Genomic DNA, 27,638 nt, shown 5'->3' with positions numbered 1-27,638 from the left:
ACCACTGTCAGATCTTTGGCCCAGTTAGCAGATACTCCCCACCAATAAGCACACAAGGGGTGAAAAGGAATATTACACATTTATCACATTTGAAGAATGCTATACAGAGACTGCAATATATAGAGAGAGAAACGCACAAGCCCAGGCTGGATGTCTGTGTCCTCATCACAGCACACCTCAAAAGCGTATCCAAAATGAAAATGGATGCAAAACCAAGGGCAAAATGCTAGAAGCGGAACTATCAAAGTCTATACAGAATCTAGAGCTGGGAGCATGTCTGCGAAGCAAACGGGAATTAGCCAGGGAAACTCCAGTGCTCTTTCAATGCCAGAGGCATGTCCTGTCGAAGGAGCTGCTGCCGTCAGGCTTATAGTTCTTGAGAAGTTTTCGAAGCACTGGAAATCCAAGGGGGTGTTTTCTCAAACCCCTCTCGGGAGGAAATGAAGGTATTCCTTCTGAATAAAGCAGCAAAACACTTGACCGTGGAAAGACGCAAAGGCAACTTGGACAAAGCAAGCACAGATCACGGGAGAGATCCTTTTCGTAATGTTCTACTGAACCTCCACGGGTGACGTAACAAGCTCTGAGTCAACTGCACAAGCAGGTTAAAAGCTGCAGGCGTTGCCAGCCTACGACACAAGAATTGCACAATCGCTGGTTTCTAGCTTAAGGGGGATTTCCTCTTCCTCCAAACGTGTTTTGAAACCATTACGTCTTTATGAATCAGTCTTCACGAAGGAGGGTCCGTTTCCAAAATACAATGCTTGGGTAGAAAGCCGTCGGCAAAGTAAGGAATGAGATATACATCTTTTGCAACAGATATAGCACTTTGAGGAGGTGCCAAGTTATCTAGATAATGCTGTCTTTTCTGCCCAGCAGTGGAAGGAACCGCACTTGGGACCCAGTTTTAACTCAGGTGGTAAATGTGTCTGGATTGTACCATTTCAGAGAACGGGTAGTCACAGAAATGGATGCTCCACCATACAAAGAAGCTAGAGGTGAGGAAGATCGGTTGCAGTCCAGCCTTCTCCCCTATGCATGCTATTTTTCTCTATGGAGATTCAGTCTGACAGGATATGGCCTAGATTAGGGGAGGCACACCTGTGGTGTCCCCAGTTCATGTTGGGACTCCCAACCCGCATCAGCCCCTGGCAGCATGGTAAGTGGTTAGGGATGGTGGGAGTTGCAGTCAACAGCTGGAAGGCCACAGATTCCCCATCCCAAGGATGTAGACACAGGTTTCCCCAGCCTAAACTACAGGTTTTGTTGTTAACATTTAAAACCCTAAACAACACAGGACCAGGATAGCTAGCAGAGCATCTCCTTCAATGAAAACCAAGCTGACCTCTGCAATGCCCTCCCTCTGGAAATCTGTGAGGCAGGGACCATGACGACATCTAAATGCCTCTTAAAAACTCAAGTTTTCCTAAGCCTGTCCAAACTCTTGACCCTTTCCCCTTATGTACACTGCTTATTTTTATTTGGGATACAGTTGCATTTTTTAGCCAGTTCTTAGCAAATTTCATTGAATTGTGTTGTATTTTTTAATGTGAATTTCTTATAAATTTTTATATTAAATGGTATTTTTAAAAAAAAACAACATAAAAGCCACTGACTTGGCTACGATAAGAGTTACACCCTTCCTAGGATCTCAGCTCAAACCTTGAAGTAGAGTGGCTGTCTCCCACCACAAACGCCACCGATGGGTTTTCACAGATCCAAGTGGCACCTCTTTAATTCATGGGAGGCCAATTCCTCCCTCCTGCTCTTCTTCACGGTCCCAGCTTCTTTTCAGCCATCCTTCTTTTCCAGCAGATGACTTCCAACGCCTTCCAGATATGGAGAAGACCTTTCGAAAAGCCCATTTCCCTGGTGGTGTTTCCCACCGTAGCAAAACTTGGGAGAGCCCTCTGTAAGACAAGGCCCATCCATCTTGTTCACTGCACAGATAGCAAATCTGTTGATTTTGGAAGACGGACAGGAACGGTGGGTGTAGAAAGACTTATCTCCTTAGTGTTGGGTCACATTTTCACTGGGAAACTGGAAAGCCTCTTCCTTGAAAGAGGTCACTGAGCAGAAGCCCTCGAATGAAGGCCTGATCTTCCCAACTTCAGGAAGTAAAATAACCTGGCTGTAACAGATACACCAGCAACATAATATGGTCTGTCTCCCGTTGCAAGTATTCATTGGCAAACTTACAGATAGCCATTCCCATGATAGCTTGAATGAAATTCTCATGGGATTATGCAGACAGGCAACAGGCACAACTGCCAGGAAAGTTTCTCATAATATCAGCAGATTCTCACAGAAGGGAGCACAAAAATGTTCTTTTCAGGCCTGGGCAGTACAAGCGGACTGTTAGTTGACTTAAGCAGAAGGGAGACGCTGCAGCTCAGGAAAGGTCGAAAAACGGGCAGAGCGTACGATTCTGTTGTAGGAAAACACAGATGGGGTGGAGCTGTAGTTCCAAGACATCGCAAGCCCCTAATAACTCCCATCTCTTGGAGGGGGAAAATGAAGAACTGCTCCCATAAAGCAAGGCATGGCCAATATGGATTTTAAGAGCCAAAAGGCACAGGCTGTTAACAGTTTGGAGAGTCCAAGTGTCGCAGCGACAGACCTTAGCGCAAGTCCAGGACAGAAGAGATGGGACAGCTACATACATCATCCCACAAGAGTTCAGTTCTGCAACAGCTCCGTAAGTCACTAAATTAGCCCTTTATTTCTTTCCAAAAGAAAAGCTGGAGTATTAAGCACGTTAGCCCTTTGCTGCATGCACAAGGCAGAAAATAGGCTTTAAAAACAAATAAACCCCCAACATCATTAACTGGCACCAGCCTTGGGCAACCACACCAGAGAAAACTCACACTGAAGCTCAATTGTGCTTTAGATGTCACCGAGAAACACTGGATATAGCTGGGAGTTGGGATGCACCACAAAACACTAATTTTGCTGGTGATGGTTGGGGCAATCTGGGCCATTTTCAACGCGATTTCTACAACAGAAAGCTAAGCAACCCCGTGGTTCCAGTCCCAGTTCCGCTGAACAGCAAACATGGTTAAAGTATAGAATATATAATATATATTTTTATTATTATTCACCCGTTAACTCCAATATATGCCAATTGTGAGCTAGTTTTTCAGCAGTTACATTCCCTTGATCGTGGTTGTACGGGGTGGGGGGGGGAGAAGAGGCCAAGTGCTGATGCTAACATGTCGGCGCACTCCGAGGCGCATGGTACAATCATCAGAAGTGTCAGTGGACGGTCCGCATGGCCAGTGTAGGGGGGCGCCAGCTCCTCCGCAGGAGGGTCGCACTTCCATAGACATCTGAACGGCAACGGCCAGCAGTTCCACTCTAGCCCGTCCTCAGCGGCTTTGCCAGCCCTTCTCCAGAGATTACTGGTTACTGCAGCACCAAGCCAACCTATGGAAATAACCGGCATAGAGGGGAAGGGTTAAGAAAGGTTGAGAACTTTTGTTTCTTCGTGGATGGATGCAAGCTGTCCAGTTGCACAAAAGAGGCCTTGTGGCCCAACAGTTACAGTGGCGAGGACCAAGAAGCGCAGAGATGCATCTGTATACTGCAATGCGTTATACGTAGGACTTCAGCTAGTGCAGAATTCAGCGGCCAGGTTGCTCACCGGAACGAGATGGTTTGAGCGTATTACACGGATCCTGGCTCGACTGCACTGGCTATCGAATTCAAAGTGCTGGTTTTGACCTATAAAGCCTTAAACAGCCCCGGACCGCAATACTTCAAGGACCGCCTCTTCCCATACGAACCTACCCAGTCCCTGTGATCCTTTTCTGAGGCCCTCCTTCGTGTGCCTCCTCCCTGAGAGATCCAGAGGGTGGCAACACGAGAATGGGGCCTTCTCTGCAGTGGCTCCCCGTCTGTGGGATGCTCTCCCCAGGGAAGTTTGCCTGGTGCCTTCACTATACACCTTTAGGCGCCAGGCAGAAACGTTCCTTTTTAACCAAGCCTTTGGTTGATCCAATTTACATCAACCAAATGTGTTTTTTTGTTTGGGGGGCAGCTATTGGGTTGTTATTTTTAGTAGGTATTTTGTGGTTCTATATCTTGATTTTATTCTGTGAACCGCCGTGAGACCCCCGGGCATATCCCTATCCTCCATTTGCGCATGATTGCTGGAGTTTTTGCTCAGAGGCAGATTGTTTACTTTGTGATTTTTAGGTGAGTGTTTTCCCCCCATTCCCCCCTTCTAAAATTTGTTCCTTTTCTATCCAAAAACGGGAGTGTCAGCAACTTTGACCTGAACCCCAAAATAATGGGATTCTCCTCCCTAAACAAAGTCAAGAACTTAGACCAGAACCCCTAAAAAAGGACTCTCCTTCCTAAAAAAAGGTTTAACAAATATGACCTGAACTCCCCCAAAAGGGGTAGATCACTGCCTGCTCCCCCCCCCCCCCGAGAGTAGATCGCAGTCTCTTAGGCGTTGGACGTCCCTGCTCTACAGCAATGGTCACCTACCTTCTCTGGCCCCATGCTGGGGCATTTCCAATTGTAGAGATAATACTGCAGATTTCCATCTCCGATCCCGAATTTCAGCTTCTCCAGGAAGGTCTTGTTCTCCATGAGATCCAGTGCATTGAAAACATCAAAGCCCCTCTGCACAAAGAGGTATGGAAGGGAGACACATTGGGCTTATTTGTATGCTTTGTAATTCCTTAGCATCCAGAAAAAAATAGGCCAGTTTTCCCCCCCTCAAGTGCCATGAGTGTGTGAATGTTGCTTTAAAAAAATCCCGTAACTCAGACATTCAGGACTATCAATTCTGTACTGCTCCTCAGGTCTCCTTAACATATATATTGGGCTCTGATAAACAAGATTGTTTTTAGCACGTTTCCCCGAATGTTACATTAAGGAAATAACGTAACCTAAAGAGCGCAGCTTACCATCTTGGCCAATATAAGGGCATCATTCATGAGGTCGAGAAGTGGTGTCTTGGTGTGGACATTGTAGAATGAATAGGCCGCCTTCAAGCTCTTGTGGGTTGGGTGATTCATAATCGTGGAGGGCAGGGTGTAGAAACTCAGGAAGTCGGTCACCTCCCCATCGGTGTTCTGAAGTAAACAGTGAGATACATTTTAGAATTAAATCCCCCAGACTCTGTCAGTCTTCAGCTGTGGGGGAAGCAAGTGGGCTTCATCGGCCATCGGGCCTGCCCTCTCCAACTTAGCGGGGCAAGAAGATCTCATTCCTCCCTTCTCTCCAATTACTGTATTTTTCGCTCCCTAAGACGCACCTGACCATAAGGCGCACCTAGTTTTTAGAGGAGGAAAACAAGAAGAAAAATATATTCTGCGCAGAGCGTGTAAGCTGCTCTGGCTTTTCTTGTTTTAAAGCAAGCAAAACGAGAGCTGCTTACATGACTTTTGTCCCGCTTTGCGCAGCTCTCACTTGGCTTGCCCATCCCTCCTCCCACCTCGCTATAAAGCCAAGCAAGAGCCGCTGACACGCTCTGCGCGGCTCTTGCTTGAAAGCAAGAGCTGCTCAGAGCATGTCAGCGGCTCTTGCTCTTCTGGCTTTACAGCGAGCGACAGATGGGAGCCATGGCTCCGGCTGCAGAGGCATCCCTCAGCTCACGACTGCAGCAGCAGCCGAGGGATCCCTCTGCCGTCCAGTGCATTCGCCCCATAAGACACACAGACATTTCCCCATACATTTTAGGAGGAAAAAAAGTGTGTCTTATGGAGCGAAAAACAGGGTACAATATTATTCTGCTTTAGAAAAGAAACAAAATGGATTGAGAATTAAGATGGCAATGACTCTTAATGGACAGAACTTCGGACTGCGGGTGGGGGAAAGCCATGCAGAAACCTAGCACAGCAAGGAATGGGCTGAGCTAGAACCTCTCCACTGATGTGGGAATACTTGTTACTTTTGAATTTACAGCAGCAGTCCCAAACCGGTGGTCCATAAGCTTCATTCAGGGGGCCTGCAGCATGCCTGTGGATTTGTGGCTGAAGACAGTACATGAAATATTGGTACTGGTTTTTAATTGTACAGTGGTGCCTTGCAAGACGAAAATAATCCGTTCCACGAGTCTCTTCGTCTAGCGGTTTTTTCGTCTTGCGAAGCAACCCTATTAGCGGCTTAGCGCTATTAGCGGTTTAGCGGCTATTAAAGGCTTAGCGGTTTAGCGGCTAAAAGGCTATTAGCGGCTTAGAAAGAGGGAGGGGGGAAGCGAAAAAAATCGCAAGACTCGCAAGACTTTTTCGTCTAGCGAAGCAAGCCCATAGGGAAATTCGTCTTGCGAAGCGCATCGAAAAACGGAAAACCCTTTCGTCTAGCGGGTTTTTCGTCTTGCAGGGCACCACTGTATTTTTATTGCTTCTTATATTGCAATTTACTGTATTACAATTTGAATTCTGTGGAGTTCAAACTGTAATACAGGCACACCCCCATTTACACAGGCATTGCACATTTAAGTGAAATATTTGAAACACCATTGAAAAAGCCGGCAAACACCATGTTCTGCCCCTGCCCTGCCTCTTCTCGTGACATTTTCGGGTCACTTCTAGGTTTGGCAAATACATTTGTGTGCGGTCTCACACATACTGAAAGCGCATAAATGGGGGGATTGCCTATTCATTAAAATACATAAGACATAAACGAAGCAATAAAAATACAATTAAAAATCACGCACATTGCCACTGCTGCAACAGGAAGAAAAATCAAGCACATTGCAATTGCTGCAACAGGAAGAAAAATCATTAACTGCCCCTCAGCAATTTTCAAGCTGTCTATGGGAAAATAAGTTTGGGAGCCAGTGATTTACAAGGATATTCTTCTATGTGGGGGAGCATTAAAATTGGCATTCCCTCCCACCAGCAGTCTACAAGAGCAAAATCCATTCTAACACCTTATTCAGCTTGAATGCGTGAAAAATCTGCTAAATTTGACTGCAAGTACAGCAATGCCCTTCATATATTCACTTCACACAAATGTTCACGGCTGTTTTTATCCCAAAGGAGTATGGCTTTTTCTGTACTTAAAAACGTATACACTGGTATCTTGGAAGTTGAACAGAATCCATTCTGCAAGTCCGTTCGACTTCCAAAACATTCGGGAACCAAGGCGCGGCTTCCGATTGGCTGCAGAAAGCTCCTGCAGCCAACTGGAAGCCGCGACAGACGTTCGGGTTCCAAAGAACGTTTGCAAACCAGAACAATCACTTCAGAGTTTGTGATGTTCAGGAGCCAAAATGTTCAACTGGCAAGGCGTTCGACTTCCAAGGTACGACTGTATTTAAGTATCTTGATTCTGTCTGTGGAGTGAGGTCATAAGATGTGACACCAATAATAATAATAATAATAATAATAATAATAATAATAATAATTATGATGCATCTGCCCACCTGCATGCAATTTGTCCTACTTCATATTCAGCAGGACTGGGGAGACAGACTGCAGAACTCCCCAACCCCTTCTCTCTGCCCTCTGCTCATTGGCTGTGAAGTGACAGGGAATAAAGCGCTCCTCACCTCAACTACAAATGTGTCTATGATGTTGGGCTGGGGTAGAAACCAGTGCTCCACCTCCTCCTCATTCATGACAGGGGTCAAGTTGAACAGCTTCAGATACTCAGCCAGAAGTTTGTGCACAGCAGGGATGTCTCTCTGCTCCATCGGCCGCAGCCCTGGGGTCTTTGGAGTCTGGGGGAAGAGTCAGAGGAAAAGGGTTTGCTTAGAAAGGCATTTGGGGATCCTGGCTGACAGTGAAGGACGGGCTTCACAGCTAGACTGGCGGTTTGCAGACCGTACCCTCAGGACTTCTGGAGGATGGGCTGTGGCTCAGTGACAAGGGTGGTTTTCAACTAAGTTTTACTGCAAGGACAACCACTGAAATGAATGGACCTAACTTGAGTCGTGCTCATTAATTTTGAGGGGTCTACGCTGATGGAAGCTTAGCTGAATACCCGCCAAGATGCCCAGTGTTCAATCTCTAGGGACGGGGGAAAGTTTGAACCCTGATAAACTAGATCCACAGGTGCCCTTTACTACCACGTCCTTCTTCAACAGTTTCTAAGCAATTTGTTCTAAAAATTGTTCGGGGTTGTTTCGCTCTCCTTCTGCGATGAGGCGCTGCTTGGCGCCTTCACTCCAAGTTGACGCCAGCAGAGAAATCTTATCAGAGACTGCACAGCCCTGTTCTCTGGCTCCTCCTGCTGTGACAGCTGTGAAATGCGCCTGTGCTGTGCAGCTTCTGTGCCAAGCAAACCTATGCGCAGGGTCCCCAGAGCTACGTGGATGAACCTTCTGCATGCACATTCCTGTGGCTGGAGATTGCAGTCCTGGCCAGTGAAAGCACTTTTGTGTTGGCCCGGGGGTGGCTCAGACGGAAAGGAATATTATATTGAGCTAATCGTATTGCCCAGGAGGGACACGGGTGGCGCTGTGGGTTAAACCACAGAGCCTAGGACTTGCCGATCAGAAGGTCGGCAGTTCGAATCCCCGTGACGGGGTGAGCTCCCGTTGCTCGGTCCCTGCTCCTGCCAACCTAGCAGTTCAAAAGCACCTCAAAGTGCTCCGGCGGGAAGGTAAACGGCGTTTCCGTGCGCTGCTCTGGTTCGCCAGAAGCGGCTTAGTCATGCGGGCCACATGACCCGGAAGCTGTACGCGGCTCCCTCGGCCAGTAAAGCGAGATGAGCACCGCAACCCCAGAGTCAATCACGACTGGACCTAATAGTCAGGGGTCCCTTTACCTTTATTGCCCAGGCACAGAAGGGAAGTGGCTAGATAAGGACAATTTTGGAAGGTTTAATGCATGAGATCCAGAGAATTAGGAAGCAGCCACATAAGGCTTTCTTGGGGGACCAAGTGCATTTAAGGGCAATGGGGGTGGTGGAAACTCCTCCAGACACATTTACCAGATCAGATTCTGTGCCAGTTTGCTGCCCACTGGCAGGGAGAAGTAAGGGGCACTACGACAACCCAAAATATGGTGCTAGTGCAGAGTTGCACAGAGTCACACTGGAACCTTTCTGGAAATCACTGTTGCAATTGTGGTATGATGGGTAATCTCAAAAGATGTGCCCCAACTATTTCAGGTGGTTCACATGGCATGGTTGCCACCCAGCGACTGTTACCAAACAGTGCTCAAACACCTGTGTGCCAGGGCCACTCGGAAACTGAAGGATTTCCCTCTATTACATCTCAGTTGTTTTTTTTTAAAAAAGGGGGAGGGACCAGTAGCAAAAACCACCCAATCAGCACAGGGAACAGCCGTGAGCTTGGGAGATGACCACTTGCCCAGCAACTCCACATGGCAGCCGGAAACACCAGCACAGAGCTAAGCTCAACTTACAGAGACCTGATGCTCTCCCAATTTAAAAAGGTGAACCCTCTTTACGTCCCGACTTCAAGCAAATACACTTTGACACAATAAACCACATTTGATCAACTCTGGAATCAGAATATTTACAGCCAGAGAATCAGGAAAGGGTCTAAGGCTGTCTAAATACCCATCCAAGGGTAGGGCCACCCATCTTCTAGCTCCTTACCAGGCAACCTAAATATAATTCACATTATAGTGGGGGCATGAGAAGAGAAAGCAGGTGCATCTGGAGCTAGTGTCTCAAGCAAACAAGACATATACTCCAAGTGAAGGGAAAGGGAAGCACCCCCACTCTGCATTAGTAGCCAATCTGATGCTGGGAAAAATTCCTAAAAAATGTTGGTTGGGGGGGGGCACATAATCGCTGTATCACCCACCATCTTGGCTCTTGATCTACATTTCCAACATTTCTGGTGGCTGATGCAAGTTTTTCTCCCGAATTAAAAAAAGAGCAGTTCACCCTTATACTCTACAAAGAAGCCTTCTCTTTGGTTTTTCTTTTTTCCCCAGAAAGCACCTTTTTATTAATTATTATCTTGTTAAAGGAATATAAATATATGTTACACTATAGCACAGCAAAAGGATCATATGGATGAATGTTGCCTGGAAATTTGCCATTCCAGAACATAATAAATGACCAATGTTACTTTTAAAAAATCCATTTGTCTATTCATTACTTGCCCTTCTGTGGTTTGTCAAATGGGTCAACATTCCACCCCCCCAACTATTCTGAAATTAAGGGTGCCATCCTCCATGTGCAAGCTTTAGCTTTAGGGTATAAGAGAGAAGAGACGGGGGTGGAGCTGTGGGTTAAACCACAGAGCCTAGGGTTTGCCGATCAGAAGGTCGGCGGTTCGAATCCCTGCGACAGGGTGAGCTCCCGTTGCTCGGTCCCTGCTCCTGCCAACCTAGCAGTTCGAAAGCACGTCAAAGTGCAAGTAGATAAATAGGAACCGCTCTGGCGGGAAGGTAAACGGCGTTTCCGTGCACTGCTCTGGTTCGCCAGAAGCGGCTTAGTCATGCTGGCCACATGACCCGGAAGCTGTACGCCGGCTCCCTTGGCCAGTAAAGCGAGATGAGCACTGCAACCCCAGAGTCATCCGCGACTAGACCTAATGGTCAGGGGTCCCTTTACCTTTTATAAGAGAGAACTTCCCACACAGGAGAGGTTGCCTCCTCTGTGAATCATGCTTCTGCAGTGTGTGCCTTTAGATTTCGAAGGAAACAAGCCCAGAGCACTGCCTTCCCTGGAGACCAAATAAGCAAACCTTCTGTGGTCCCTGCGCTACAAGAGGGACTGAATGCTCCAATCACATTCTGATGCAGAGATGTTGCGGAATTATCCAGCCATGGAAGAGAATGATTAGGAGGAGGCAAGGCCAAGATAACACCTTGCGCAGAGATGCAGCTGGCAATCTTCTCTGCAGATGGATGAGCTGGGCTCAGAGGAGCCTGTAATTATTTCTTTGCGGCTCGTGAGCAGTTCTCTCCCGGGACTCCGGTGTGCCCTTGGCAAGGTTTGGGATTGCTGCTCTAGATGCAGAATCTCTGGTGATACGGAGGAAGGAGAACGGGGCGGGGGAGAACCTAAGAAAAACTAATGCTGAGATGCGATCGGGGTGAGAAGGAAATCTTTCCTGACCTCAAGGGGTACAGCTCAGGCTTCAGATCACAAGGTACTTCTCATTTAAATGCAATCTGGTTTGGGCCCAGAGTGTACAGTCATACCTTGGTTCTCGAACGCCTTGGTACTTGTATGTTTTGGCTCCCGAACGCCGCAAACCCGGACGTGTTCCAGTTTGCGAACATTTTTTGGAAGCTGAACATCTGACGCGGCTTCCGCTTGACTGCAGGAAGTTCCTGCAGCCGATTGGAAGCTGTGCCTTGGTTTTCGAACGGTTTTGGGAGTCGAATGAACTCCTGGAACGGATTAAGTTCGAGAACCAAGGTATGACTGCACATGGAACTAGTGGCGCGTGGGGAAATAGTGCGGAAAGGTCAGGGTCCCCGCATGCTCTGAAACTCCTTGCCTCGCTCGCGTGAGGAAAAGTGTGGCAAATGTACAATCTCAGCTTGAAAGATTCTTACACAAAGGCCCCACTGAGGTTACTGCCCTGCCCATCACAGACCTCCGGAAGCCGATAGAGCTTCATGGTGCGTTGCATAGTCATGTTCCTGCTCAGGTGGGAAAACTTTACTTCAATCAGCTTGCGCGGATTCAGGGACCGGTGCCAGTACCTGCCGGAAAGAGGAGCCTTCCTGGTTAGACATCCCACTTGGATCCCATCATTCCTCCACGGAAGCCTTAGTAACTTGAGGCCTAACTCAGTATCGCCTAAAAGTGGAGGTACGTTTTACTCCTAGGCCCAGAAAGGTACACACACACAATCAATCAATCAATCAATCAATCAATCATCTTGCCAGAACAATGGCTGAAACTCTTCTTGCAGGAAAGCCCTATTATTTATTTCCCGGCATCCCTCTTCCCCCTCTTCCCCCTGTTATCCAGTCAGTCAGGGGTTAGAGATGGAGCCCTGCTCTCTGGGCAGTGGTGATACTTCTAGGATCTCCCTTGCCTATCGCAGCTGCAGCACGAGTATCATGGGAAGGGGAGACTTGAAGGTGCGTGTGGCGATCACACACGGGGCCCCCGGATGTTTGACGGTCTACTGACCCTGTGCCGCCACTACAATTGCTTTTTCCGCTGCCACCACCCCGTATCTCACGGGGACACACGGAGTCCAGTCAGTTGTTAACAAACAAATAATCAAGTTTATTTTTTAAATGCAGGAACAAGCTTATGGTTACAGTTAATTTTACTTGGCAGTTTCTTATTCTTAGTTCCTAACAACTCCAAACTGATTATTCCAACTATCTATCTGACTCCACCTCACAATTCCTCTCACTCTCTCACAATACAACTCTACTAACCCACACCTAAACCTCCCTCTTCCTTCTTCAACTCCCAAACCTCAACTCTCAACTCAACTGACTTTCAAAACCTCCCACTCTAACTTTTATTCCCCCCTCCTTGCATTCTCACTGGCCAATCACATCACACCCATTTTAACCCTTTCATTGTGACCCATCCTAGGAGGCAAACGCCACAGTGCGTTTGACAGGTTTGGCAAAAGACAGGATGCTATTGGAGAGCTAACATGAGGGAAAGAACCGTGGAACTCAGAAGCCACCTTTGAGGAGAAAAAAGTAAAGCCGAGGTAAGACACCTTGACACTTGAGGTTCAGGTGGCCTCAGTGGCCCGGAGTGCCTTCCATCAGCTTCGGCTGGTGGCCCAGCTATGCCCCATTTGGACAGGGATAGCCTAACTGCTGTTTTCCATGTTCTGGTAACCTCAAGGTTAGATTACTGCAATGCGTTATACGTAGGGCTGCCTCTGAAGACTGTTTGGAAACTTCAGCTGGTGCAGAATTCAGCAGCCAGGCTGCTCACCAGAACATTACGATTTGAGCATATTACACTGATCCTGGTTCGACTGCACTGGCTACCAATTAGTTTCCAGGCCCAATTCAAAGTGCTGGTTTTGACCTATAAAGCCTTAAACAGCTTAGGACTGCAATAGCTCAAGGACCGTCTCTTCCCATATGAATCTACCCGGACCCTGCAAGCATCATTTGAGGCCCTCGTTCGTGTGCCTCCCCCTTGAGAGGTCCAGAGGGTAGTAACATGAGAACGGGGCCTTCTCTGCAGTGGCTCCCTGTCTGTGGAATGCTCTCCCCAGGGAAGTTGGCCTGGCGCCTTCATTATTTAGACCTCTAGGCGCCAGACAAAAACGTTCCTTTTTAACCAGGCCTTTGCTTGACCTAATCAACATCCCATACTGTGATCTTTTTTGTGAACCGCCCCGAGACCTCTGGGTATAGGGCGGCATATAAATTCAATAATGAAATGAAATGACACTCACCTACAGGTACCAACAGGCTTTGGCAGTACCACACCGGCAGTGTAAACAGCCTGGAAAATCCCCTCCAAGTGGACCCGTCGGGTGATCTCCCGGATCAGCACAGGGGCCACCCGCTTGGAACGCAGTTTCTTGTGCACACAAAGGAAGTTTATTTCTACCATCTTCTTTTCCCTTCAGAGGAAGAGAAAGACAACAACTCTGAAGAACAGTTTCTCTGTCACATTTTGAAAAGCGATCTGAAGGAGAGCAGGAAAGGCCGTCCTGGATTTATTAAGTCTTTTTTTTTTTTTTTTTAAATTTTAATTCATTTTACAATACAAAAATATAAAAACACATAACACAATTTTTCACAAATACATTTTTTGGAGTTTCCTCAGCTCTTCTGCAAATCCTCCGTTTTAGCTGGATTTATTAAGTCTCATATCCACGCTGAAGTCCCTATCATCACCCACACACTGTTTCTCTATGCATACACCAATTTACTAGGCTGTTTTCAGGCAATACTATTCAGTTAATATTCTACCTCACCCACATCCTGTTATTATAAAGGCCTGCAGAGCCCCAGAAGATCCCAGCCGCTACGTAACTTGCAACACGAAAGGTGTTGGGGTTCAAGCCTGGTTGACTTGTTCCACGCGACTTTTTTGCAGCACAAAATTAAAAAAGCACTCTGCACACGCCCAAAGGTTCCCCTGCACATCTGAAAGGTTATGGAGCGGAAACAGTGAAAAATGGCTCCAGCTCAAATTGAAACCTTTTCTTTAATCCACAAAGGGCATCCAAAGTCAAGAGATAGAAGTGTGTGGCTTGACTTACGTGTCATATATGTGTATAGCAGCCGGGATAGCACTGATGAAGCCAACCAGCTTCTTGCTGGAAATGACTCTCACACCACAGTGCCACTGGGGCAGCCAGCCTGGAGGACGCAAAGCCCTGAAAGAAACGCAGGGTCTCGTCAAAGACATCTTGATCCAAAAGCCCACATGAGATCGCTACTGAAGCGCAGGGCGCTTTGCCAAGTAATAAGCCCGGGGGAAACCTCTTCAAGAGGCCCTGCAGTCCAGGCAGGTAATACTGAAATGGCAGATACACTTAGCATGGCAGTATAAAGCAGGTGATGGGGAAACTGTGGCCCTTGAGATGCTGTGGGACTCCAACTCCCATCAGTCCCACCAGCATGGCCAATGGTCCGATATAGCTTGGTGGGAAGATTTATCTCAGTTTGTGGGTTCGAGCCCTACGGTGGGCAAAAGTTTCCTGCATTGGACTAGATGACTCCCATGGTCCTTTCCAACTCTGCAACTCTATAATTCTGTGATGGGTATTAAGAGTCCAGCAATATCTTGAGGGTCACAGGTCCCCTCTACCGTGGTATACAGTCGTACCTTGGTTTTTGAACAGCTTAGTTCCCAAACGTTTTGGCTCCTGAACGCCGCAAACCCAGAAGTGACTGTTACAGTTTGCGAACTATTTTTGGAAGCTGAACATCTGACAGGGCTTCCGATTGGCTGCAGGAGCTTCCTGCAGCCAAACATAAGCCACGCTTTGGTTTTCGAATGTTTTGGAAGTCAGACTTCCGGAACGGATTCCATTCGACTTTCGAGGTACGAAAAGCAGATCGTCACACAATGAAAAAGTCAAAGTTTCCAGCTGCAAGTTTCATGGCTTTACGGATAGGCTTGGCAGTATATATGCCCAGTAAAATTTCAGAACTGGGGTAGCTGGGGAAGAAGAAAACAAGACTCCTAGTGGCCAGGAGATGGCAGACTGCATGACAGCACAGTAGAACAAATGACCCAAGCATGCTTAATTTGTATAAATTGCAGAGGCTGCAGAATTGTCTTGGTATGGCGGTGTGCCCTTTGGAGAGAAACTCTCTTCATCTATCACTATTTTGACTCAGTGGCTGACAATGATTGACTCCATGAGTTCCAGCTTATCCCACACATATGTACCCACATTACATATGTTCCCTGTTTCTACTGTTTCCAACTGAAACTATCAGAACAGAAGCAGGCATAGAATCATAGAGCTGGAAGGCACCCTGAGGCTCATCATCCAACCCCTTGCAATGCAGGAATATGCAGGTGGCCCATATGGGGATCGAACCCACAACCTTGGCGTTATTAGAACCACGCTTTAGCCAATTGAGCTAACAGGTGCCCCCTGACCCTTGGAAAAGGGGGATTTAGATATGGGGTAGCAGTGACCCATGTTGGGCAAGTCAAGACCTTGGGTCAATATTTTAGTTTTTTCAGCATAAGGAGACAGTTTTGATTTTTATGTATTAATTTTTTACAGATGGAGACCACCGCAGAGAAATTCAGACGGACCCTTAACTCACCACAGGAGGAACTCTGGTGAATAATCAAACCGGAACATGTTGTCGTCATCTTCCACGTAGTTCTCATTCAGGAGAGTGTACAGCTCTTTGAGCTGAAGAAACCAAGAGAGAAAAGCATAATCTGCTTAAGGAAGCAAAGCTGCCTCTTAAGAGTACAGAGTTATCCGAAAGGACACTTGTGGCGAGAATTATTAGAGAGCCACTGCAGGGGAAACTAGCAGCACATTAAAATAGCTTTAGACATAGACTGGGAAAGACCCGACTTCAACTTCTACTTGTAGTTCATATCTTCTCAATCGCCTACCAGCAGAAGAATCTTAAGGACCTCCCTAACAACTACCCTGCGAAGTACTGACACAACAAAAATTGCTACTCAATGACAAAGTAGTTTAAGGGGACAGGTGTGTCTTGGCTGCAATGTACCAAACATTTTTTTTTAAATGAGACTGGGACAAAAAGGCTGCGTTCACACACAATGCTCAACTGTGATTTAGCAGCTAGGGGGGTGATTTTGTTTTAAGCTACGATTCTTGGTCTGTGTGACACAACAAGCTGTAACTTGTTGACAGCGAAACCAAAACCCCTGCAAAGTTTCACAACAATCCAACTTCAAGACAAGGGTTATGTAATCGGCTTGTTTAGCTAGCCAGTTTGTTTTCAGCCAGGATTCCCGACTCATATGTCAGGAAGTTGCTAACCTCCTTGGAAAGCAAAACCCATCTCTGGCTACAAGTCCTTTCCCTGGCTGCATAGTGGCAGGAGAGGGGAGACTGCAAAGCCCAATGCTTTGCTCAGGCTTGCTACAACTCATCCAAGTAACATCAAACCATTGTTGATGTACGAGTGTAGTCTTGAGTCTCAAACCAGTAACAGAGGGCCAGTTTTTAAGAGATAAAAAGATCAGGTCAATGTTACAAAAAAACAAAGTGTTATGAAATTGTGCGCATGTTTTAAATGATATATGTAAATGTTTATCAATAATAACAGCTTTAAAAGGTAAACGAGTCAATAAAAATTGACTCTTAGAGTGCTGGTAGGCTCTACATGATCAGCAGGAAAGGTTTTGGGCCACGCGGAAAAACTATGGCACAAACAAGGGCAAAATGAAGAGAAGTGGACAAGGCAGAACAATGCAGAGATGCAGGAAGAGATCCAGTTGACTCAAGCCAGCCAGCCAAGCTTAAAGCTATGAGATTAATCCTATGACAAACTTTACCCGCACAAAAACCTAGCTGGTTTTCAGGAGGAATCTCTGGGCAAAGGGAGAGAAAGAAAGAGGAACAGCAGCATGCTCAAAATGAAGACACCAGAAGAAAAGCCAAACACGGAATGGACAGGGAAAGAAGAGAAATATGGATCATCTAGCGAAGCTGTGGAAAGCCTTAAAATGCAAGTGGTCAGAATCCTGAGATGGAAAACTGGACGCTATGGTAGCAATGGAGTAGGTTGGTGGAGATGGTTTAGAGGAGAACCTTCTAGGATGGTTAGTTCTGCTGCATCCCTACTCACCACACCTCGATCCCCCAAGTCCAGAGCATCCCACATAAAACCCTGAGGCAAAGTGTAGGGCTCCTGGCGGATGTTGTCCTTGTCTGGTTCAACGGGTCCGTGAGTGTTCACTACTTCTCCTGAGAATGGGTGGAGAAAGAGAGAGGATTGCTGTCATGCATGACAAATAATTACTGAAGGGACCTTCCTAGCCCTCCACATGCGTTAGCACAGTTTCCTGGGCAACTCCAGCCTCCAGACCCCCAATTCTTCCAGGTCCCATATGCTTCTGTCCAAGAGAACTAGTAAGATCCCGTCTGCAGCATTGCTGCAAGGGCCCACATTCTCTGATTCCCCAACCTACCTGCAATCCCATTTCTGGGACTGAAACATCACACAGCTTGACCACTCACACAATTTACACAGTTTCTTGAGGTTTGGGGAATGCACAAGATGTTGGGGACTGCTGAACCATTGCCCAAATTGGCATAGTAACAGGCTGGAAAGATCTCTCCAATGTTCTGAGACTATTTAAAGCCAGCCAGATAGAAGAAAAAGAGGAAAGGAGAAGATTATGTACCTAATTTGGGGACTGGCTGTGTGTCCCAGAACTGATAGCTGCGTTTGGTGGCTTCTTCCATTGTCTTGGCAGGTCCTTGTCCTACAGAGAACAGCTCAATGGCCTTTTGAATCTCCTGCATTCTTTCTGCTGGCAAGGTCACCTGCAAAGACACCAAAGGCACAATGAGTCAACCGACCACCACGTCCTACTTTCCCCCCTCCCTGAAAGTTTAAAATTTTGGAGAGGACATTCTCCTGCTACCCCTTAAAACCATTGAACATTCAAAGCCTACACTGCCCTCCACCCCCACCATTCCTCATCTACCCACACTGAAAACAGAACAAATGTAAATGCAACAATGTAGGTCAACCAGTCCCCATAGAACTTCCCCTGCATATATCCCCACCAGCCTTTCCTAATTTAACTTTATGGGTACCCAAAAAAGAACACAGTATAGGGAATGGGAGGCTCAGGGAGTGGAAGAGAACGTGAGGATGGTTCAACATGACCAACCTGTTGCAAAATATTTTTGCTTTTTACCTTTACTGTCTGATCTTGGGCTGAATCAACTTGATCCGACTTTTCCTTCTTCCGCTTCTGTTTCTTTTTCTTCTTTTTCCCCCCACTGTCATCAGCTGGGCTTAAGCCACTGAGGAAGAAATGAAACACGGCTGATGGGACTTTACAGATCAACTGCTAAGAGCAGGGCTTGAAGGGAGCTGGGGCCGGGTGCCAAGGTCACAGTTTGCTTCTGCGTGGTCTCTTTTGACCAATACACCTTGGGGAAACTCACTCTTTCAAGCTAGCTCCTTAGTGGATGTACGGGAAGAAAGAAACCACTGCTCTGACTCCTTCCGTCTTGCAAGGTTGGAACCCCAAATTATACAGACTAAATTGCATGGAATAAATGTGTGCGTTTCACACAATCTGTAGCTTCTTGTGGTGTGGGGGAAGGAGGGTATCTCTGTGTTCCAGTTTTGCAAGGAATTGGGAAAGAAGGGTTGACTGCAGTATGTGACACGACTCATTTGCTCAAGTTACCTGAGGCGACCAGGTCTTCTGCAATTTTGCCTCGGCCCAATTTTTCCACCTTAATGAGACTTTATTGAACCGCTTGTGTGAGAAGCCCTGACAATACTGCACCAGCACTGACTAGTTATAACACAGTTATGGACTATCCACATAGCACAATGTGCACACTCTTAGCTTGTAACTCCTGTCTAATTTAGCACAATGCTGGCTGCTGCAAAGACGAAAGACAATATACCTTGAGCATTCTTTGCAATCCTCTTTTTTTGCCTAAACTGCAAAGTAATCCTCTGTCGCTCTTCTTAATCACTGTTTTGTTATTGTGGATTAAAATAATATATTGGCCTTGTTTTCAGGGAAAAGGAAGGTATCAAAATTAAAATAAGTTCCCTGTACCCACAATGCACCCACTCTCCCACACCACAAATATCTTTCCATGGAGGAACATATGATGTGCCGCCATGGAACACTGGTTCGAAATGTCCCCCTACATGAATCTGCATGCCTGCCATGGAAATTCGGTCTGTTGCATATGATTCTGGGGTATCTTCCAAGGGAGTGCTCTCTGTCAGCACAGGGTGTCAGCAAAATCTACTGAGCCTCACTGCAGCCCTGCACAAGCCAAGTGCACAAACCAGACAGCATTCTCTATTAGTAGTGTGCAAGCTGTTTGTTAATGGCTGGCAAACCCAAACAAGTAGCAAAAGCTGGCTTTAGGTCCAAGATAAGAGCTTCTCTCACAACTTTAAATCCTAATGGAAGCCACCAAGGAGCTGCTGCAGAACCCGTCTGCTGGAAAAAGATTCTGGGGATGGAGGAATATTTTATGTGGAGCCATGCCTCTTGGGCTTTGCTACTGCTCAGTATGAAATTTTACCCCCTCCCCATTCATCTTTGTGGTAGTACATTGCACAACACACTGACAGACAACCTGTTTTTTTAGGGAAGTTTATTTTGTTTTGTTCATTGAGTATATTTATATCCCGCCTTTCTTTCATCGTGGAACCTAAGGCAGCATAAATTTCCTTTTATTAATCATGCATAAGTTGCTAAGGAATTCCAGGATTCTATAGAACAAAGGCTGAAAGTCATTCTTTGAATCTAACTTCCTCTGAAACAGGAAAACAATCAATTACATGATTGAAGCACCCCAGACAGATATTTGCATGGCTTCAACTATAAAACCATTATGCTACAACTTCTCTGGGTTGCTTGCTGCCTGATGACTGGCTCTTCAGGTTATGAAGTTCTAATGTTAAGCTAAAATCTACATCCTTGCAATGTAACACTCATTGCTTCACATCCGAGACTTCTGTGCTCCAGTGTTTCACAGTGACTGCTGAGCCATGCTACGTCAAATGTAGGTGCTTCTAAGTCCTACTTGGCAAATCTACAGCTAATACTTACAGCAAGTAATCTTTTCAGAAACCAGAGGGATAAGTCTGGACTAGATATTAAGGAATCTCGGCATAGTGTGGTCATGCATTGCAGTGGAACCAAACAGAGAATCAGACTGCAGCATAAAGCTATTTTAGCACAGACTAATCACATTCTGTAGAGTTTTGCACACAGTAAGTTTTACACACAATTGCCATTCATGTCACAGTTGCCAGAGAATCTCACAAATCTCCTGCACTGCAAATGCTCACACACTCAAAAATGTGATGCTCACTGGTTATTAGTACAGGAGCAATGATCCTACTGAGACAGCAGTGAAAATACTATGTTTCTCAGTGGCAAATAAAGTACTCCACGACAAAGTACTGTAAGTGTTCATCTGAACAGGAAAATACATGCTCAACAGATTAATCTAATTTAATAGATATATTTCCACCACCTGAATTTTAAGTGGCTCTCATCTTTCATACATACAGGGTCAATTCAGTCTTCAAAGCAAACCATGGTTAAGAATTATGAGGCTCATCCACAATGAGCACATGCAGGCTCCTTAGATGGTGTCTGGCAAACTCTGATAGGCAGCGTGAAGCCTCCCTTCACAGCTGAGAGATCCCCACCCTGCTCCTGCTTGCACGCAAGTAGGAGTTGGGAGGCTGCTCTGATAGGCAGCATGAAGCCTCCCTTCACAGCTTAGTTGCTGGGGTCAGGGAAGTGGAATTCCCTGCCCCAAGTGGAATTAAGAGAAAAGAGATAGACAGACTTTTCAGCTGCAGTGCTGAATCTTGTGCCCCAGATCTGGCAAGACAACCATAAAGCTAGAAGGCTCTTCTCTAAACCCTTAGTAGGGTCCTTCCCAAGCCAACTCACCTCCACCAGACAGCTAAGCCACAAGGTCGCATTGTGCACCACTAGTTGAGGGCAAAGCAAACCAGGTTCCTCCATCAAGAGTGGATAGTTCCAGTTTACTGAGAGAAGCAAAACCAAACAAGCCGCACACACCCGAAACAGAAAGGCAAAGAAGATCCACACAGCCCCCACACATGGGTCACAAGATAGTGGGAGCCATGGAAGCAATGCTTTAAGAGCCCCAAGTGCATGCCCATGTTGTGATATCACAATCTACATCAGCAACTGAAGTCCTTGATTCAAATGTGCCCTTTCCAATGCATTCACAAAGACTTAGGCAGGCCCCTCTACAAAATTGGAATAATAAAACCTACCTTACATGAGCTGCTGTAAGGATTTTAAAAAGAAAGTGACTTTAATATCTAAAAAGCACTTTCAACCCAAAAGTGCTTTTAATACAATTAAAACTAGGGGGGGGGGGGGACTATACACATGCTAAGTATTGTTTTTATCGAAACACTTCCAGAATCTTCCTTAACTCTTACTGTATCATGTAAGGAACAAAAATTGCTTTCTGGGCCCAATTCAAAGCCTTAAACGGCTCAGGACAGCAATACCTCAAGGACTGCCTCTTCCCATATGAACCTACCAGGTTCCTGAGATCATCTTCTGAGGCCCTCCTTCGTGTGCCTCCTCCTCGAGAGGTCCAGAGGGTGGCAACACGAGAACGGGCCTTCTCTGCAGTGGCTCCCCATCTGTGGAATGCCTTCCCCAGGGAAGTTCACCTGGCGCCTTCATTATACACCTTTAGGCACCAGGCAAAAACATTCCTTTTTAACTAGGTATTTGGTTGATCTTATTGACATCCAATACTCTTTTAGAATGTGGCTCTTTTTTGGGTTTTTTACTGGGCTATTGTTTTTAATTTGATTTTATATATTATGATTTCGTTTGTGAATCGCCCTGAGATCTCCAGGTATAGGGTGGTGTATAAATCCAATAAATAATAATAACTATCTCAAAACCCACAGTTCAGCAGCTTCCACAGATTCCCACAGTACGCTGAAGGAAGCCATTACTTTGTAGATCTGGATTATGGGTGCTACACCACATCAAACCAGAACATGGAATATGAACCAAGAGGTAAGCCAAACCAGACTGATTAAGCCAGGATAGCCTCACATACATATTCCCACTGTGGCAGTGGTACCTCCGGTTGCGAACGGGATCCATTCTGGAGGTCAGGCCACATCCCAATTAATTCACAACTGGAGGTTCCGCTTCTGCGTATGGTTTAGCACTTCTGTGCATGCACTGCGCATGCGGTGAAACCCGGAAAAATACTTCCGGGTTTGCTGCGTACGTACCCCGAAGGATACGTAACTGGAGGTGAACGCAACTAGAGGTACCACTGTATGTGAGTGATAATAGTGACAATGAGAAAACAGTTTTGGCTGGGTCATCTAAAAACAGACACACTTTAAATGACTGAAGGTCCGCCCACAAACCAGTGACACCTATTGCAGAGATGAAAGAACCCAAAAAAACTCAACTTTTCAGGCAAGAAGCCTCTAGAAAGATGAGCCAAGTGCCACAGCTATTGCTTCAAAGGCATTTATTCCTCCCTCTGTCAACCACCTACTTGTGTAACAGGGATGTCGAACCGCCCCTCACGTTCTAAGCAAACTTTGCAACAAAGGAGTGGAAAATATGCACAAGCTGCTTTGTTATCTGTCCAAGCAGGGGAGAAAGAACAAATCATTTAATTAGATATAAAAGAGTACTGTAAGTGTTCATCTGAACAGGAAAATACATGCTCAACAGATTAATCTAATTCAATAGCTACATTTCCACCACCTGAATTTTAAGTGGTTCTCATCTTTCATACATACAGTGGTGCCTCGCAAGACGAAATTAATCCGTTCCGCGAGAGTCTTCGTCTAGCGGTTTTTTCGTCTTGCGAAGCAACCCTATTAGCGGCTTAACGGATTAGCGCTATTAGCGGTTTAGCGGCTATTAAAGGCTTAAAGGCTTAGCGGATTAGCTGCTAAAAGGCTATTAAAGGCTATTAAAGGCTTAGCAGATTAGATAAAGGGGGGGGAAAGCGAAAAAAAAATCTCAAGACTCGCAAGACATTTTCGTCTTGCGAAGCAAGCCCATAGGGAAATTCGTCCTGCGAAGCAACTCAAAAACGGAAAACCCTTTCGTCTAGCGGGTTTTCCGTCTTGCGAGGCATTCGTCTTGCGGGGCACCACTGTACAGGGTCAACTCAGTCTTCAAAACAAACTGTGGTTAAGAGGCTCATTCACAATGAGCACATGCAAGCTCCTTAGATGATATTTAGGAGTTATTTAAATATAGAAGAGCTGTTTCAAGTCATAGAGTGCAAAAACAGCTTTTCCCTATACATACTGTATTTTTCGCCCTATAGGACGCACTTTCCCCCCTCCAAAAATGAAGGGGAAATGTGTGTGCGTCCTATGGGGCGAATGCAGGCTTTCGCTGAAGCCTGGAGAGCGAGAGGGGTCAGTGCGCACCAACCCCTCTGGCTCTCCAGGTTTCAGGAAGCTCTCCGCAAGCCTAGGGAGCCCGGCGCGAAGTCGTGCAGCTCTCCCACAGCTTGCGGAGAGCTGCCTGCATCCCGAAACCTGGGGCGGAGAGCTGCCTGCAGGCTTCAGGCTTTGCGCAGCTCTCTGCAAGCCGTGGGAGAGCTGCGCAACTTCGGGCAGATATCCGCAAGCCTGGGGAGACCAGCACGACTTCCTGCCGGGCTCCCTAGGCTTGCGGATAGCAGCCTGTTCTGGGGGCTGGGGAAGCTCGGGCTTCCCCCGCGCCTGGGGGGGGGGAAATTTTTTTTTCCTTTATTTCCCCCCCCAAAAAAACTAAGAGCTAAGGGGGCGAAAAATACGGTAACAAACCTTTTTCCTCAAGTGTATCAAAGAAAACTAGAAGTACACAGCAAGACACTGGCTGGTTTGACCGTATGTACAGTGGTACCTCGGGTTAAGTACTTAATTTGTTCTGGAGGTCCGTTCTTAACCTGAAACTGTTCTTAACCTGAAGCACCACTTTAGCTAATGGGGCCTCCTGCTGCCGCTGCACAATTTCTGTTTTCATCCCGAAGCAAAGTTCTTAACCCGAGGTAATATTTCTGGGTTGGTGGAGTCTGTAACCTGAAGTGTATGTAACCCGAGGTACCACTGTACTCTTGTAACACTCTAACTGATTATTTTTTCTTGACAATCTGGATCTAACTCAGGCCTATGGTAAATGAAAATAGCCCCCTTAGCTCTTTCACATTTTGCGCCCAGAAACTGTATAAGTGTATGTGGAAGCTACTAACTTTTGAAGACATCATCATCATCTGTCTCCTGTAACAGATAACTGCATTTAAAATGCTTTCCATCCCAGTTTTAGATCAAGCAGTGACCTAGGAAATTTTCTGCCTTTCCCAAAAGCCAACAAGTCAAGTTTGTACTTCGGAGTCTACTCTACAGGCACCTCACAGCAGAATCCTATCCACGTTTATTCAGAAGAAAGCCCCACTGAGTCCAATGGGGCTTACTTAATGGCAAGAGCATTACTACTCATGCTAGTAATTCTCAAACCATGTACTGTGACACAATGATTTACAGGGAGAGAAGTGTTAGTGGGTCATCAAAAAAATAAAACTACATAATCAGATGTTCCTGTGAGCCCATAGCACCTGTACACAGGGGAGGCTGCCTTTCCTTTTTTCACCAGGAGTTACACTCAGAACAGTTCCTGCAAGAACACAGGGGATGGGCTTCCTTGATGCAGGCCATCCTTATTCTTTCTTACACCACCAAAACAAACATTTATTGTGACAAGTACGAAAGTGTGCATCTTATTTGAATTCAGAAACGGGTGTGCGCCTCAGCTGTCGTACATTTCCCAAATACTGTTTTAGTCAGTCCTGCTCTGGTTGAGTCACATTATGCTAAGGTCTGGCAAGCCTCTTGTGTGCAGATGTTCTTGTTCTGAGACTGCTAGTGCAGCTAATGACTACTTGGCCTTTTTGAGCCCAAGTTCTATAGTTCTCTATGTAGGTACAATGATCAAAAATAAGCTTAGCAGCAAGGGTGAAGACTTTGAGGAGGAATGGCCATATTCAAATAAATGCTTGTCCATAACATGTCCCTGTTTTCATACTTGTTGAACAAAAAAGGCACTAGATTGATATATCCTGGGAGCAAATCCTGTAAGGTTGGCCTGAAAGCAACTGAGAAACCATTTAGTGCATCACCCTGCCATAAAAGCAACAGGGTGATTTCAAATACAGTGGTACCTCGGGTTAAGTACTTAATTCGTTCCGGAGGTCCGTTCTTAACCTGAAACTGTTCTTAACCTGAAGCACCACTTTAGCTAATGGGGCCTCCCACTGCTGCTGCGCCACCAGAGCACGATTTCTGTTCTCATCCTGAAGCAAAGTTCTTAACCCGAGGTACTATTTCTGGGTTAGCAGGGTCTGTAATCTGAAGTGTATTTAACCTGAAGCATATGTAACCCGAGGTACCACTGTAAGGATGATTTATGACAGTAACAAAAAAAGAAGATATAAGCAGCTGGTCCTAATTAAGTTTCCCATTGGTACTACATATATTCCCTAATAATGCTACACATTAATTGGTTAGATTACACTACTTAAAAAGGCACATTCACAGGCAGAAATGCTTTTTTAAAAAAATAAGAATGCAGCAGAGGCTTCTCGTTTGGGTTGCAGCTGCCATTTTCGCTTTCACTTCCTGACCCACCGCCAACCAGGTCCCTGGCGGTGCCCCCCAGCTGGCTTAGCCCTCCAGAGCCTGGGGCAAGTGTATCCGGCTGCCCCCAACAAAGGTTCTTTTAACAGCTTTGTGAGAGGCAGAAATTCAGAATCTCCAGCCAAGGTGTGTGTGGAAATGCAACTCTTGTATTTCTGCCCCTCACCCAGCAGTTTAAAGGCACAGGAACTCGTGGTGTGCAGTAACAGCTTATTTTTTTGGGTGGTAGGGGAGAGGAGAAACCAACCTTATGCTTAGAGCTACAGAATAACATGCATTTTCTATACAATAAAAGCATGCAATAAAAACCGTCCCAGTCTCTCCTTCGCCCAGGCCACACTTTCCCTCAAGCTCCTGCTTTTCAGCCCACTTCCTTCACATCCACCCTATAACCCTCAAATATCTAGGTCCCGGACCCCTCCCTATGGCGGGTCTCCTTATCCCTCACACGAAACAGGCCCGGCAAACGCTTCGCCTTCGCGGTCACGCCGCTGGTCTGCAACGGGCGAGGAACCAGCGGCTCCCCCTTTCGGACTGGCAGAGCAACCAACCACTCAGGACGCAACCGCCCAGTCGCCTCAGCCAATCAAGCGCCGCACCAAGGGAAAGTGGGCAGGGCAGGTTTTATTTCCCGCCTCTTCTCTCCACCTCCCACCGGACCGCCTCCCCCCCCCTCCGCCGGTTGTGTCTCAGGGCGGCTCCCCTCACACCAGAGAGTGGAGGCCCGACCCGGACCGGCTCAGAGCCGCTCACCCTCGGTTGCAGTTGTGCTCGTCCTCATTCTCGCAGTCGCTGCAGTGCTGCTGGTCGTTCTCCTCCTCCCCTGACGGCCGCCTCACTGCTGTATCACTGTCGTCCGCCATCTTGGCAAAGGGCAGCCGCGCCGGCTGCCGCGCCTGCGCAAAAGAAGCCGAAGACGGGCCGCGATTGGGCGGCCGGCCGCAAGGAACTTTGGGACTTGTAGTCATCTCTTCGCGGTTCAGGGCGGGAACCGGAAGCGCAGCGCACGTGAACCGCGCTGACGCGGCGGGGGGGGGGGAGCAGACCTTGGTTGCCTGTGCCTTGGTTGTCAATGCTGTACTAGGAGTTGGGAGGTTTCAAGTCTGATGAACGGCGATATGGAAATTTAATTAATAATAACCAGTGCTTTTTCCTGGGGGGACGCATACCCCTAAACATTTTGTGAATTTTTATACTTTTGTCCATTTACTATATTTATTTTTCCTGATTTGAACTATAAAATGGTGGTTTTCTTGGGTAAAAAAAAAAAGCACTGATAATAATGATAATAATAGACCCTTCAGGCAGGAAAACCCCAAATGTGACAATAATAATAATAATAACAATAACAATATAATTTATTATTTGTACCCCGCTCATCTGGCTGTGTTTCCCCAGCCACTCTTGGCAGCTTCCACAAAGACCAAAAATACACTAAGATGTGACACATTAATAATAATAAACCCTTAAGTGGGAGAATACAAATATAACTGTAGGGTGGTGCCTTTATCAACCCCCTTGCAATGCCGGAATCTCATTTAAGTTGGTTCTGGAGCAGCAGCAAACAAGCTTGCTCCATCTTTCATGTGACAACTCTTCAAATATTTGAAGATGGCTAGCATATCTCCTTTAAGTCTTCTCCAGGCTAAACATACTCGACTCCCTCAACCGTTTCCCATAAGGCTTGGATTCCCAATCCTTATAGATTCACAGATTCCAAGAATTGTAGAGTTGGAAGGGACCATGAGGATCACCTAGTCCAGTTCCTTACAATGCAGGAATATTTTTGCCCAACATGGGGCTTGAACCCACAACCTGAGATTAAGAGTCTTGTGCTGTACCAACTGAGCTATCGTATGGGTCACCCTCCTCTGCACAAGTTCCAAATATAGTGTTAATTAA

The 27,638-nt window shown here is 46.5% G+C and overlaps 1 protein-coding gene and 2 long non-coding RNA genes across 4 annotated transcripts in view; 2 read left to right on the top strand and 1 right to left on the bottom strand.

The window, feature by feature from the left end:
• Window positions 1-27,638, top strand: part of LOC308460612 — a 427,618-nt gene that overhangs the window by 347,311 nt on the left and 52,669 nt on the right. The gene's annotated exons all lie outside the window — the stretch shown is intronic.
• NMT1 (N-myristoyltransferase 1) lies at window positions 61-26,704 on the bottom strand (the record flags this gene model as incomplete). Its single annotated transcript, XM_080978974.1, has 12 exons — window positions 61-3,426; window positions 4,495-4,632; window positions 4,920-5,087; window positions 7,511-7,681; window positions 11,492-11,600; window positions 13,286-13,456; window positions 14,102-14,218; window positions 15,630-15,721; window positions 17,139-17,257; window positions 17,698-17,839; window positions 18,220-18,328; window positions 26,490-26,704. 12 exons carry the CDS (start codon window positions 26,702-26,704, stop codon window positions 3,406-3,408), a joined length of 1,572 nt encoding a protein of 523 aa, XP_080835100.1. The 3' UTR covers window positions 61-3,405.
• Window positions 7,688-9,192, top strand: LOC308460689. Its single transcript, XR_013978725.1, has 2 exons — window positions 7,688-8,845; window positions 8,886-9,192. It is a non-coding gene; the product is annotated as an uncharacterized lncRNA (long non-coding RNA).

This window comes from Podarcis pityusensis (assembly GCF_964106645.2).
Source record: "Podarcis pityusensis genome assembly, chromosome: 13".
NCBI lineage: Eukaryota > Metazoa > Chordata > Lepidosauria > Squamata > Lacertidae > Podarcis > Podarcis pityusensis.
This window is presented reverse-complemented; position numbering and strand designations above follow the sequence as displayed.